This window comes from Eublepharis macularius, chromosome 17 (assembly GCF_028583425.1).
Source record: "Eublepharis macularius isolate TG4126 chromosome 17, MPM_Emac_v1.0, whole genome shotgun sequence".
Taxonomy (NCBI): Eukaryota; Metazoa; Chordata; class Lepidosauria; order Squamata; family Eublepharidae; genus Eublepharis; species Eublepharis macularius.
In genome coordinates, this window is record NC_072806.1 from 28,285,183 (window position 1) to 28,299,866 (window position 14,684).

General features: G+C 49.2%; 1 protein-coding gene across 1 annotated transcript; it reads right to left on the minus strand.

Moving 5' to 3' along the window:
• Positions 1-6,559: 6,559 nt before the first annotated feature.
• TLCD1 (TLC domain containing 1) lies at positions 6,560-12,910 on the minus strand. Its single transcript, XM_055001054.1, has 4 exons — positions 12,639-12,910; positions 11,684-11,766; positions 8,893-8,975; positions 6,560-7,281 (listed from the first exon to the last, which is right to left on the minus strand). The coding sequence occupies exons 1-4, from the start codon at positions 12,827-12,829 to the stop codon at positions 6,895-6,897; spliced, it is 744 nt and encodes a 247-aa protein (XP_054857029.1). The 5' UTR covers positions 12,830-12,910; the 3' UTR covers positions 6,560-6,894.
• Positions 12,911-14,684: the final 1,774 nt, after the last annotated feature.

Below are 14,684 nucleotides of genomic sequence, written 5' to 3' on the forward strand. Positions count from 1 at the left end.
TGGATATTTTTTTCCGATCTATGAAGAATTTGCTTTATTTTCTCTAAGATGATAGCATCAAGAATGACTGTCACTTTGAAGGTTAATGTACTGTTACTTAAAATCTCTGCAGAGTTTACAGGGAAGACTTCGTAGTAATAATAATAATAACAAAATCCATTTTATATACCGCCCTTTGGGATGACTTAACACCCACTCAGAGCGGTTTACAAAGTATGTTGTTATCCCCTCAAGAAGAAGATGGGTGGGGCTGAGAAAGCTAGAAGCTGTGACTGCCCCAAGGTCACCCAGCTGACTTCAATTGGAGGAGAGAGGAATCAAACCCAGTTCTCCAGATTAGAGTCCTGTGCTCTTAACCACTACACCAAACTGGCTGTCCTGTCACTATCAGAAAGCTTTAATACTGTCAAACTGTGCTCCCAAGTGTGTGCGTGTGCGTGCATGTAGTGCAGGATCCTGTCCTTTCACTGTGGTTCAGCCCTCTTGGGAACACTGCCATGTATTTCTCTTTATACCTTCTTTTCCCAATGGAGATCCAAAGTGGCTTTCAAACCTCTCCCCCTCTTAACATTTTTCTAAGAACAGCAAGCCTTGAGAGTAGATGAGCTGAGTGTGTGATTGGTCCCAAGCTATCCCTGGAGCTTCCATTTAAAGAGGGGAGATTGGAACTCATGTCTCCCAGATGCTAGTCTAACACTATCCTCTCCTGCATGCTGGCTCTCTTATCAGTCCATTGCAGGTGGGTGGTTGTCATAAAATGTCTTCTGTTTGCTATTAGACAAGGGCTTGTAAAAAGTTACGGAGCAGACAAATGATTGGGACCCCCTCCCCTAAATCTCCCTTTCCAGGAAAAGTGGTTTGGGATTTAAGGAGGGAAATTTCCTTTCCTCCTGTTTTTATTTCATTTAACTGGTGCTAAACTGCCTTCAACCTTCTGAATTTACAAGATGACAACATGCTCAATCCTTGTCAGGTTTTTTTCCCATTTGGCAAAATCTTTTCAGCACAGCTGATGAATTCCCTGACTGTGCAGGAACATCTCTCTGCCTTGTTATTATGGGGCATCCCATTTTGAGGGAGGGAGTGGGGAGGCCCAGAAGAATTGCATGGGGGGGGATAAACAATTAGTGCCCCCCATGCTGTGAGATTTCGAAATTCCAGGGACCGGTGAGTTACTTCTGGCTCATGTCCCTTGAAAGTTGTCACCCTTTTTTCTGGGCTTTGCTAATCTGGCCTGATGAATTCACATAACGTCAGCTGAAGGCTGGGCTACTGTATCCCACTTGGTGTGGGGCTGCCCTTAAAGAACAAAATGTGCTCTCTGCATAATGTGGCTCTACATTTCCTGAGAAACCATGCTGCATCTGCAGTTCCTATTCTACGCACGCATCCATTGAAGGTGTAAGTTGCTGCCTTTCAAGCCGTTTGTGAACCATCTCTCCTGAGATGAACCCATCCACCAGCTGTGCTCCTCCCATGTGCTCTTGCTTTCTGCTTCCATCTTTTTGAGAAATGCCCTCATCCCCTGCCTGGCTTTTATGGGCTTTCTCCATTGGTACCTTGATTTGGTGGAATGAGTTACTGGAGAGTTAGGAGGGTGCAATCTTCAGCAGCATTTAGGGGGAAGCCTGTAAAGTAGATCATGAATGGAAAGGCATTTCTATGCTTTTATTCTGCCCCATTGATGTTTCTTCTCATGGTTGTTGCTTTTTTGGATTGCATGTTAAAGATCAACAAGCAACACTTTTACTTAGGGTTTGTAATTTATTTGCATGTTCTGCTCTTTCATTCCTTTTTGTCTTGTAGGCATCACTAATTTGCAAGCTGCCTTGAAAGCCTGTCCTGGGAAAGTTGGTATTAAAAAAGTCTTTTGATATCGTAGTCCAGAACATCAGGCACCTACCACACCTGTTGTGCAGTTGCCCCATAGCTGTGACTGCTGAAGCTCAGGACTAGTTGAGCAGGAAGCTGGGTGGAGAGAGGAGGGTATGTACATGGGGGGGCGGGGATGAAAGTTGCTAATGAAGGGCTAAAGCAGGCCAGTTGCTCTCCATTGGGTTTCCTTCCAGCCCCACTTCTAATACGTGCTCACCAGCACTGAAACTTCTGTGCCTCCTAAAAACATGCTCAGTCGTGGTTCGCCTTTAAAAAAAAATTCTTAGCCAATATTTTTGTGCATGATTGGGACATTCCCCCAAGGCTTCAAAAATCCCTCCCTGGGCAGCAGGTGGCGTTACTTCATAACACTGCTTGACCCTCCAGCTTGCCATTAGAAGGCATGGCACCATGAATTCATGAAGCTGTCCTATACAGTGGCTCTCTCCAAGGTCTTGGGGGGAGGCAGGGGTCTTCCACATCACCTCTGACCCAAACCCCTTTAACTAAGAATGCCAGAGATTGAACCTGGGATCTTCATAAACTATTTATATGAAGCAGATAACAATTTGATGATTTCTGGATTACAGGATTTTGACAGAAAAAAGTAAAGATTCTGGGACCTTCTGCATACCAAGCAGATGCTCTGCCTCCAAGCTGCAGCCTCTCCACTTGGAGCAAGGCCATGGAATTTTGTCCCTGAAAAAGTATCACCTAACCCATTAGGCACTGCTTATTCTTTCAGAGGTAGCTGTGCTGGCATTCTCAGTAGCACACTGGACATTGGGAGGCAGCCTGGAAGACCAGGTGAGGGGTGACACCTTTGTTCTCTTTTCAGGACAGGTAAACTCTCTGGCTTCTGGAGAGGAAAACCCAATTGCCGCAGGTCTGGCGTCTATAACTGGGGGCCGCCTTAACAAACTGAAACAGGCTTTTGGCTGAGTCACTGTGTTAACAACTGTGCAGGAAAAAAAGCTGTGGAGCCCCTGGAATCTTTAGCACCTCAGAGTGGGGACTCATGCTTAATTTTTAAAAAATTGTTATTTATAGTTTGCCTTTCTCACTGAGACTAAAGGCGAATTACATAGTTTGATAGTACAGTCAATATCCAGGACATTTCAATAAACAATTCCATCGAGTGAATAAATGCAAGTTTACAAAGACACAACGTTAGCAAACATTAGCAAAAATCTGATAAGAGTTGAAGAACTGCTGAAACAGAGCGCAAGAATTCTAGGGCTGACATTAGACTACATAGAACTACCTAGCAGGGTCATACTTAAAGCAACAGGTAATGCATAGGAGCACCTACTTAAAGCGACAGACAGGACGTAAGGCAACACAGTGGTGAAGTCTATGGTCCCTAACTTGTTAGTGAAGCATCTCTTTGAGACGACCTCCCTACATAGTAACAATTCAAATGAAAATCACTTTTCTGACTCCACCTAACTTTTTCCTACTTCAGCAACAATTAGATGAGGCGCGTTCCTCTTCTGCTTGAGGTATGGGCTACTGGAGCCTTTCTAGAGCTTCCTTACAGCAAGTAGGGCTGCTGCCTCCGGCAGAGAGGTGTCTTCCCCCAGCACTTTTAACTGGAGCTGCCAGAGATTGCACTGGGGCATCCCTGCAGATGATCTGTGCTACACCCTCCATCTGAAAATAGCTGAAAATAGCTGCTGAACTACTTAAGCTTGGGAGAAGCCCTCGGGGTAAGACTTTGCTGTGGCTTCTTCCTGGGCTGACATGACTGGCCCTGTGCCTGGAAAGTAGCTTCACACAGTGTGAGGGCCTTGGGCCCTTTGGGGGAGCTGCTGCCGCCTATGTGAATTTGCAAGCCTCCACCCCAGTGCAGAAGGAGCTCTTCCCTCTGGCCGGCTGTTCTTCCTGGAGGAGGGGGGCTCTCCTGCCCCGTTTGTGGGCAAGAATGTTGTGCTGCAGCTGTCGAGGGGAGTAGCCTAGCTTCCCCCCACCTCCTAGCCCTGGAAGAGATGAAGGCAGTGTCTGGTTTTTGGCTGCAGGGGTGGACCCCTCCAAAGCTGGCACTTTAGAGAGAGGCTAATTGAAGTGGTCCCCAGGCTGGAGGACCTTTTAAAGTAGGAATATTTGTTTATAGCATCTTCTGACCTTCTCCCCCTGCCCTGAAAAACCCAAATTTATGAGCCGAGCCTGCTGCTTCCTATCATCTTTGCATTCTAGGACTTCTCCAAGTTCATGTTGCCACACACGGGGTTTGTTCTATTCTGTGCTCACAACATGGCTTAGGCTGGGAGCTGCAACTTGGCTGAAGCTACTTGGGGAGCATGAAGGTCCCTAGGGCTAACAACTGCTCTTTTGTTTTCTATGAAATCCCAGGTATGCAAGTATGGACAATGGGATTATCTATCAGAAGCCAAATTCTGCAGTCAACGGGAAGACAAACGAGGCAGCACTACAAAGAAGGTGGAGAATGGTGCAGAGAAATAGCAAGTTTTTAGAGAACCTGTCACGTTAGGGAAAAGACGCTCAGCATTTTGAGGAAGAGACCAGGAACATAGTAGGCAGGAAATACCCCTTCCACCACTCTGCGTAGTCTCGCTACCTGTAGGCAGGAATGATGGATGTCAGCTTGCTTGGGGAAAGGGGTGGGAAGACTGTTTTCAGACATGAGGCTGCACCTGTTCTCACACGTTTCTTACATTAAAAAGACAAAGGGAGTCTCTATTCAAGTGGCCCTGGATTATTTACAGGCTTAATATTGGAAGCTGCAGTGAAAATAATGAGCACCTTGCAAGAAGCAATTGAGGAGTGGCCATTAAGCTGCTCTGCTTGCTTTTTCCTGTTCCCCTCCAGGGTTCGGTACGCCCAGCACACTCTGAAAGGGTAATGCGATGAAGTTCATACATTTGGGACTGTGACAGAGCAAAAGCCTCAATCCGAGGCCTTCCAGAGCCAACTCCCATCATTTGAACACAAATTCCAGAAAATGTTTTTTTTTTTAAAAAAAGAAAAGCAGCTCTTTCATCCTAGGTGGGCACCAGAAGAAGAAATTACATCTAAACTGCTGGAAAGATGAATTCTGGAAGGGTTTGAGCCCCTTTCTTGAGGTGTGTTCTTGCATCCTGGTTGGCTTTCTCTTTTTAGTCACTGATAAAAGTTCTCCATTCCCTCCCGAAAAGACCACACTAAAAGTAATGCCGAAGGAAAATAGTAAATCTTGGGGGGGGGGGGGGGGCTGACAATGCCACCCTAAGCAGAGTTACCCGCTTCTAAAGTCATTCCAAAACCCGACTCCATCACAAAGTTGACTGGGTGCCCTTCGACCAGCCTGCGTAACTGGATTGTTGTGGGTAACTGTGACATTAATCCCTTCTGTGCAACCTTGTATAGATTACAATGGGAGACAGTAGGATCCATTCATTGGAAACTCAAAAGCAGACCAAGCCATTCCTTTCTAGCCTCAGCCCTTCCTCTACCCTCCCTTGAAATACTTGGTGGGGGCAGGGATAATGGTCTACTTTGCAAGGCTGTTGCAAGAGAATGCATATGAAGCCCTTTGAACATTGGAAGAGATAAATATATAAACTGCTATTTCACCGCGTGGGCCTTTGTTTTGGGCTAGATGTTACATATCTTGGGGTACTGTGTGCCTTGCTTGTTATTAACACTTGACAGATGCGCTATAAGAAGAATTAGTTGTGGTGCCACCAGCAAATCTGGGTCCATTTCCTTTACTGAACAAAGGCGCAGAATTGGATGACTTCTTCCCCTACTTTGGTTTGCGAACAAGTGGTGTAGTGGTTAGAGGGCTGGGATCTGAGAGAGCCATATTTGGATCCCCACTTCACCATGGAAGCTCACTGGTTGACCTTGGGCCAGGCATACACTCAGCCTAACCTACCTCACAGGGTTCTTGTGAGCATAAAATGGAGAATGATAATAAGCAGGCTTTGCCAATGGGGAGAAAAGCAGGGGATAATTTTAAGTCCATCAAGGTTAGAGAGAAAAGACAGCTGTGCAAGAGCTGTGTCAAAAAGGTGGAGTGGCCCTGTGGAGGCAGGCGTAGCTTAAGCCACACATGCATGCTTGCCCCATGGATGAGCTTTTGCTCACCTTGGAGCCTGGCCCCACTGGCGCCTGCCCAGATTCAGCCACTTGCTGCAGCCAGAAAGTCTCCCGGCCCCAGCAAACTGGCTCTCAGCCATTCTGGCAGGCAGCAAGAAGCCCTTGCTAGGCCATCCGCTGCCTGTTCTACCAGCTCAGGTGAGGTGACCCAGCCCGGATTCCGAGGCTGAGACTGGCTAGGCAGCTCAGGTGAGGAGCTGTCAGGGGACTCAGCCAGCGAACCAGCTTGGAGTTCACTCCAGGCCATGCATCCCATTGGCACAGCGACAACTCTCTTTCCTCTGCTGGCTTCCACTCCAAGGTACTTCAGAAACTGAAATGTGAAACTTCTCCTTCCCTCTTCAAACCCCTCCACTGCCTCCTCTCTGCAGGGTTTGCCCTCCGCTGGGCCCCTTAAAGAATTGTCCTGCTGGATCAGCCTGCCCCAGTCTGTCCGACCTAGGCGGAATGCCACAAGCAGGGACTCGGCGGTGGCCCCCCTGTTGTCTGTCTGTCCGCCCCCTCCACCTGAAGCTCAGGAATACTGAGCCCCAGGCACCGCACAAAGCGACATCCTCACTACACAGGAAAGAGCCCTCGTGCGTGGATTTAGGGTGAAAACCGACTTTAATGCATGAACGTAGCAACAAGAAACACAGAAGACCAATTCCCTGTCCCTTCTTTCATCCCCGCTGAGCTCGGATCAGCCTGGGTGGTGGTGTTTTTTTCAAGAGAGTCTCCATCTGAGACTCAGACCCCTCCAGCTGGCTCTCTATGCCCCCAATCCCCAACTGGCCAACAGGGAAGAAATGGCTTCAAGGAACAGCACAGTGAATGCACGATCTATGACAGTTAAGGCACGTGGGTGTGACAGAATTCGAGTCCAAGGCCAGGATCAATGTGCTCTCCCCCTCCCCCGCCAGGGGTTCCGGGGCACAGTCAGTCTATGAGGAACTTCTTCTCGCTGTCGGGGCCCTGCTGCCGTGCGCCAGGGCAGAAGTCGGAGCGCAGCAAGCGCGAGAAGTACACCAGGATCATGATGTCCAGGAGCACCAAGTTGAACATGAGGAAGGCACCCTGCCCGCGCACCTCCACATACCGCACAAAGTACCAGCTCAAGTAGGCCTGGGGTGCCAGGCGAAAGAGAAAGTATACGACCACGTTGGCATACTTGTTGATCCGGTAGAGGGTGGGGAATGGGAGTTTGCCGAGCCGCATCATCATCCGGACGGTCAGGAAGATGTTGCTCACCTCCACAAAGAGCGAGATCAGCCCTGCCCCAACAAAGCGGTCCAGTAAAATCCCTGAGAACAAGCCAGAGACGGCCTGAGAGAGAGAGGGAGTTAATCGGAACGCTGGTTTTTTGCCATGTTTTAGTTATCTTTTTAAAACAGCCCATCAAGAGAAAGGTTTGCCTGACACAAGCAACCGTCAATTCATAACTTATTAAAACTTAGTAACAAAAAAGTGGAAACAATTATTTTTTGCTATAACAATTTACCCAGAAGTCAGACTCCAGTCATCAAACCTTTTATACTGAGGAAAATGGGGAAAAGCGTCCTCAACCCTAACAGGAAGCATAGTTTAAAATGGTGAGTCACAGCTGAACACAAAGCAAACCGCTCTCATCTGGCTTCAAAACATGGAAATCTGGTTTTATCTGCACACTGGAAACAAACTCTCATCAGTGCCTCTGGCATGCGCCTCCCATAAACTTTGATGGGTCAGATTTTCATCAACAAAGATACATACACCGAATTGCAGTGATTCTCAAATGGTTTGAGAATCCCCTCAGCTTCAAGAGGGGATTGGATAAACATATGGAGCAGAGGCCCATCAGTGGCTATTAGCCACAAGGTATAGATGGAACTCTGTCTAGGGCAGTGATGCTCTGTATTCTTGGTGTTTGGGGAGGCAATCAGTGGGAGGGCTTCTAGTGTCCCTTCCCCACTGGCAGACCTCCTGAGGACACCTGGTTTTTGGCCGCTGTGTGACACAGAGTGTTGGACTGGATGGGCCGTTGGCCTGATCCAACATGGCTTCTCTTATGTTCTTATGTTTTTGAAGGAGCCCTCGTCTTTGGAAGCTCTGCAGAGACTGCTCAAAGAGAAAATCAAGGTGTTTGCAATGTGATCCTCCACCTGTCACCTCTTCTACTGCCTCGGCATTCTGAACCTCATTATGCAGCATTTGTGACTCAAAAGACAAAGACCCTCCTTAGCTGGCCCCTCAAGATGTAATTACACTCACGAAGACCTATGTTGCAGTTGTTCCCAAGGCTATGGAGACTGGGAAGTGCTGATGTTCCTTCCCCCAGACAGAATCCTTGAAGCCTCTCACCTCTACCCAATCTCCTCCTGGAATGAGCGGCACCCAATTCAATTCCACAGGAATGAAATCAGCGCTCAGGGGTTCTGCTGCCGCTTAAGAAACCAGCCAGCCTAAAAAGGGAGAAAGTTCCCCACCGACACCCCTGAAGTGGCCTTTCCTTCAAACCTGCAGTTATCCCTGGAGTTGTCTGCAGTTCTTGCACAAAGATGACAAGGGCAGTATACGCACTGGTGAACATGCTGTGCTGATTGCGCCTCCCAAGAATTCTGGATTCCATTAAAACATGCCCAGTGTTAAAACCAGAGCAAGCTTGTTCATCACTGTGCTGCAGAGATGAGTTTGGAGACACAGGAGTGACAGCCAGTGGAAATTCAAGAGTGAGCTGAACTCGCGCCAATTCTCACAGCTGAAAGCCATTCGCATAAGGTATTTCTCACCTGAATTCCAGTACCAATGTGGAACTTACAATGTGGCGGGGGTGGTGGGGGTACAAACCACGCCCTGTTCTTGCGTCATGCGCAAAATCCATTGCTGAGCAGCAGCTTAGCACTACCCCGGGATTATCCTTACCAACCTAGTCCTATTCCCCCCACCACCAATACTTGCCATAGCATGATGAACCAAGTACTCCCAAGAGGCACGGGACTGCCGGCAGAGGATGATGTCAAGGGAATCATGGATGAAATAACCTGGATGAGGAGACAAAGCCATTCCATTCGTGCCAGTGCCCCATGTGCAAAATGTCCACCAGTGCCGAGTGGGGCGGCAAAAAAAAAAAAACACCCGTTCTGGGGAACATTTTCCAGTGCTTTATTTTTCTGTGAAATGTTTTTTCCAGATTATGAGCCCTAGGTATTGGGTGAAAGAGTACCTGTCGCTTTCATTTATTTGTAAATGGAGTAAGGGGAAAAAACAAAAAATACATCTAATAACCTGAATTTTTAAAAATCCAGTTAGGAATTCAATAAGATTGGCTGTGTAGGTCATATCAAAACCAAAGCTAAAATTCTTATTTGTATGTTTCCTCTTTCGAGGTGGAAGGGATATTGTAATCCCCAATCTGATATGGAACTCACAAGTACTGCAAATGATGCCATGGAGAATAATGACCTCTATGGACAAAACTTAAATATTGTTCACAGGGCTTTTTTTCAGCTGGAACGCGGTGGAACAGAGTTCCAGAACCTCTTGAAAATGGTCACATGGCTGGTGGCCCCGCCCCCTGATCTCCAGACAGAGGGGAGTTTAGATTGCCCTCCGCGCCAAGAGGCACAGAGGGCAATCTCAACTCCCCTCTGTCTGGAGATTAGGGGGCGGGGCCACCAGCCATGTGACCATTTTCTCCGGGGCAACCCACTGAGTTCCACCACCTCTTTTCCCAGAAAAAAAGCCCTGATCATACATACAAGTGCACAAAGTACATCCATGGCATTTTAGGCACAGTTCTCTAGACGTGCTACAATTAGAGTATGTCAACAGTTTTCATTGCCTTTGATTTCCCCTGCCCTTAAATTAGACAATGTAAGACATGCTGGACGGCAAGAATTATCTCAATAAAAAGGTTTGAAAGTATTGTCACAATAAAATGATTCCCAGATAAAGCTTTGAATTTGTTTGAATATAATATTTAAACTGTACTTTATTTTTTCCTGATCAAATACTTTTTCTAACCCAAAGCTTTGAGTATTTGTTGCTATTGAAACATAAAATTAACTGGAGGTACTTTTAAAATTTAAATTAGATTAAATTTAAAATTTAAATTAGATTACATTTTTCTAGAACACCCACATCTCTGGGGTAAGGTCACACAGTAGCAACTGGCTTGATGGATCTGACCAGGTAGTCCTACATTTAGTTTCTAGCCAATGCTTCTGGAAACCCTCAAACAGGGCCTAGAGGCACCAATCCATCCCATTACGGGGGTATGGTGCCTCTGTATATTCAAGTCTTGTCAAGCTGACGTGGCTCATAGTCAACCATCTTAAACTAGTAGCAATTGTCACATCTTGTGGCAGTGAGTTCCACCAGTCAATTCCACAATGAGCGAAGCAGCTAACTGTCTTGATCGCTACTATCAATCACTCTCAATATGCATTTTCAAATTCTGATTATTTTAAAAGAGGGAGGGGAAAACTCATCTTTTTAATACAAACTAAAAAGCTCCCATTTACTTTAGCTCTTCCTCATAGCGAAGGCTCTCCTCCAAAATTTCAGTGGTTTGATCTATTTTGGGTGGGTAGCTGTGTTGGCCTGCAGTAGGACAGCAGGATTTGAGTCCAGTGGCACCTTAGAAACCAACAAGATTTTCAGGGTGTAAGCTTTAGTGAGTCACAGCTCCCTTCTTTAGATACTTTAGATACATCTTACTGATGCTCATATCTGAGGCTGTCTGTTCATGATCCCCTTTGTTGGCTCAGAAAAATCCTCAATTTGGGCAGAAGGTCCACAAACCAATGCAGTAGATACCACCCCTACTGCAAAGCTGAGGCTGCATTTGCTAGGGCCGTGCAAACAAGGAAGTTTGAGGCGGTGGCTGAGGAAACTATTGCCACAAAATATTGTGCAGAGCGAGAGTGCGGAACCAACAGATGCCTTGGCAGGAAAAACTGAGCCCCAGACATCATCTCTTTGTGCAACAGCCTCTACAGGCACCAGGAGAGGAGTGCCTGCAGCCAAGTTCAGCTCAACAAGACAGGCATGGAGCCGTAACTTCACAGCTATCCCAGACACAGCCTCTGTTAAGTTTGGTCACGTGCATATCTTCAAAGACATCTGAACTGATGCCTGGGAGAGAGATTGATCCTCATGTAAGAAAACTGCAAGACTTTTCAAAGCGCCACCTTTGGCCTGTCCCCCTTTTAGAGCATCTCCTCCACTCACATTTTGTTCTGTGCTGAATACCCGGCCAATAAAGATCTCTGGTGATCTTGAAAATCTACCCTTTGTGACATTTTGGTTAGCCCTAATAAAAAGCTATTATCCAACTGCTGCCTTTGGACATTTTCTACAGACTGATAATATACCTTCCCTGCCACCTGGGACCATTTCATAAATGGAATCTCCACGAGACCCAAAGCAGCTTCAGAGAGCGAACAGAACCACCAGGGCCTCTCAGCGCCACCAAACAAAAGCTCAAGTTTGTTAACTGTCCAATTAAAAGCTGCCACCCTACTCATTTCTTCCCTCTTGATTTCAAGGCTTTTGTTCTTACAGAGAAGCTTTCCCATGGGAAATTCTCATCAGAGGGCATCTGCACGCCGCTGGAACATCCTGGATGGAAAACTGGATTTGCATATTTAGAAAATAAAGCTCCTGCCTGTAAAGTGGGAGACCAAATCCGGACCCTGTCCACGAATCTGTCTCACCCCCTTTTAAAGGCCTCCCTCCACGGTCCTACCTGATGCAAAGCACAGCAGCAGCCGACCGGAAGGAGGGGCTTTGTTGATGATATCCGTGAAGATCTCCGGCATCTGCCAAACCCTGGTGTGGGGAGGCAAGGACAGTCAGCCTTTTAAAAAATGGTTCCCCTTTTTCTCCAGCAAGCAAGCTTTTTATGTAAGCCCAGGAGACGGGGGAGGGGGGGGTTCAATTCCCTTGCTGTGCCTGAAGCTGTATCCAAATTTTGGAAACCCATAACTGCAAGGCACCCCCAAACCCCATCTAGTCCTACCTTCTGCCAAGCCTCATCAACCCACAAAAGGCAGGCCACAGATGACCCCCAAGCAGAGAGCAGGTGCAATCCCAAGAGGCTGTTCAGGCAATCATGTTAGGGGGCCAAGCGAACGCAACACGATACTTGGGGACGAGGGGGGATATTTCCCTGGCCGTAAACCCATCAGTGAGACCCCCAGCCCGCGTTGAAACCCTCCTCTCCTTGGAAGGGCGTTTCGAACGGTTCTAGATTTTAAAGGAAAATCACCAGGGGGGAACGCAAACGCTGCGACTGTCGCCTCTCAACCGAGGAGGCTTGGCGATTGCTTCCGAAGCCCCGGCAAAAGAGCCCCGGCCCGCCGCCTCGCTCCTTCTCCGAAGCGTCCCCTTCGGAGGTGCGGGGAGGGGGCGCCTGCGCTCCGCCCTCCGCACCCCAAGACCACGGCCTGGCCTCACACCTTTCCCGGTTGAATGGCTGTTGGCGGGGCTGGGGGGGACAGCGCAGCCGGGGCGTCGGGAACCGAGCCGTCACCTGCCCAGCTCAGTGCGCAGAAGGGGGATCCCGCCAGGCGGCGAAACGGACGGGCTCGGGGGGCCGGGATGGGCGCCCCAAGAAGAGGCGGCGGGGAGGGGATCGGGGCTCCCGATGCCGGGGCGGGGGGCGCCCGGAGAGCCCCTGGCCCGCGCGCCGCTCGGCTCACCCGGTCACGGCCCAGATCCCCGCCACGATGGAGTGGACGAAGGAGACGAGCAGGTTCCTCCAGCGCCAGGTGCGGGTGGCGTCGCGGCGCACGTGAGCCGGCAACGGGCAGCCGCGCAGGCCCCAGCGGAGCGCCCCGAAGAGCGCGGTGGAGCCCGCCACCAGCCCGGCGGAGCGCAGCCACGGGCCCATGGCGGGGCGGCCAGGGCAGGGCAGGGCAGGGGGCGCCTTCCTCCGCGGGCGCGCCTCGGCCGGCCACGTGCCCTCCCGCGGGGCCGCCCCGCGATCCCCACCCACTGGGCGGAGCCGCTCCCCGCGCTCCCCACGCGCGACCGCGCCCCGCCTCGCCGGCAGGGAGGGAGGGAGGCGGGCGCGCCATCGCGCCGGCACGCAGCCCTGGGGGGCGGTTGGTCGGGGATTCCGCGCGCTCCCGGACGCGCGCCGCGGGTGGACTCGCGGAACTCACCGCCACAAGGCGGCGCGGGAGGGTCCGCTGGGGGGTCGCGCTCCGCGATTTCCGAAGCAAGCCTGTGAAAGGCTGCTAGCACGTTCGAGACGGGGGCGAGGGAGGAGCCGGCTCGCCTCGCTGCTGTCTTGTGCAGATACATCCTGCAAGTGTGTGTGTGATGAGCCGTCGTCACCTCCAATCTACAGCGACCCTATGAACGAGAGACCTCCGAAATGTCCTATCATTAACAGACTTGCCCAGTCCTGCGTGTACACGTGTATATGTGGCTAGTTGTTGGGCACATAATTTACCCTTCCTGGGGAAGATGGCAGAGGGGTCGCAGAACAACTCGACGTCTTCCTGAATAACTCATCTGATCTGAATCGCTGGTTCCAGGCTGGGTTATGGGACAGAGACAGCCCTGGTAGCTTTACTTGGCGACCTCAGCTTGAATGTAGACAAGGCTGTGCCTCTTTGATGTTGTCTAGCCGATTTATCATAAGCCTTTGATGTGGGTCCTGCTACCCTGTTGAGATGATTGAAGCAGAAGTAGGTATCAAGGGGCAGGCTTTGGGTTGGTTTAATTTATTCCTTATGGATCGAATTTGGAGGGTTGCTGTTGGAGACCAGTTGCCATTGTTGTGGGACTTGCCCTGGGGGGTTCCACAAGGTGTCGTTCTACCCCCCCCCCCCGCCTCCCTTTGCTATTCAATCTCTATGTCAAGCCCTTAGGAGAAAATATTTGGAACTTGGATGGCATCCAGATGCTGACAACACCATTATCTCTTAGTCTATACCACCTGGCACTGCTGTAGCAGCCCCGAGCCAATACCTGGCTGCTGTGGTTAAATTACTGAAGGTGAGCAAGCGAAACCAAATCCTGAAAATCAGGAGGTGATGCTAGTCAGGAAGGCTGAGCTCTTGGAGGCTATCATTCTTCCCACATCTGCTGGGCTTCAGTGGGCCTTTCCTAGCTCAGTTAAGGGCTTGGGCATTGTACTGGCGAATGTAATGCTGACAAAGCACATTATTTCAGCAGAAAAAAGGGTTTTATTTCATGTTCATAGCTCCTACTTTAACCTAGCCAATCTGGCCATGTTAATTCATGCCACTGTAATCTTGAGGCTAGACTGTTGTACTGCACTCTACATGGGTCTGCCCTTGAAGATAACTCAAACTTCACCTGATACAAAACAATTGTTATAGGGAGCTAGGAGGAGTATGCATATTACACTAACTTTGCAGTCACTATATTGGTGCCAGTTAGTTTCCTGTTTCAGATCAAGGCTGTGGCCATCACATGCAAAGCCCATGAAAGCCTAAGGCATGCACATATTTATAGGACTGCCTTTCTTACTATGCTCCACCATGACAACTTTGCCCAGCTGAGCAAAGCCTCCTGAAGGCACTGCTCTGCAAAGGGGTAAGGTCAACAGCTGCCTGTAGCAGAGCCTTCTCTGTTGTGGCTCCCACCTAGTGACACTGCCTGCCTGAGGAGGTTAGGAAGCCTCCCGTGGTTCTTCAGACTATGTAAAATGCAATTGTTCAGGAGGATATTTTTAAATAAAGAATATGGTTGTTATTTGTTCATTGTATGTA

Excerpts from the sequence above, each read along its gene's own strand:
- TLCD1 (XM_055001054.1), bottom strand. The coding sequence starts at position 12,829 with ATGGGCCCGTGGCTGCGCTCCGCCGGGCTGGTGGCGGGCTCCACCGCG. Across the intron at positions 11,767-12,638 it reads GGGATCTGGGCCGTGACCGG|GGTTTGGCAGATGCCGGAGA; the intron begins GTGAGCCGAGCG and ends TCCCCACACCAG. Across the intron at positions 8,976-11,683 it reads GCTGCTGTGCTTTGCATCAG|GTTATTTCATCCATGATTCC; the intron begins GTAGGACCGTGG and ends CTCCTCATCCAG.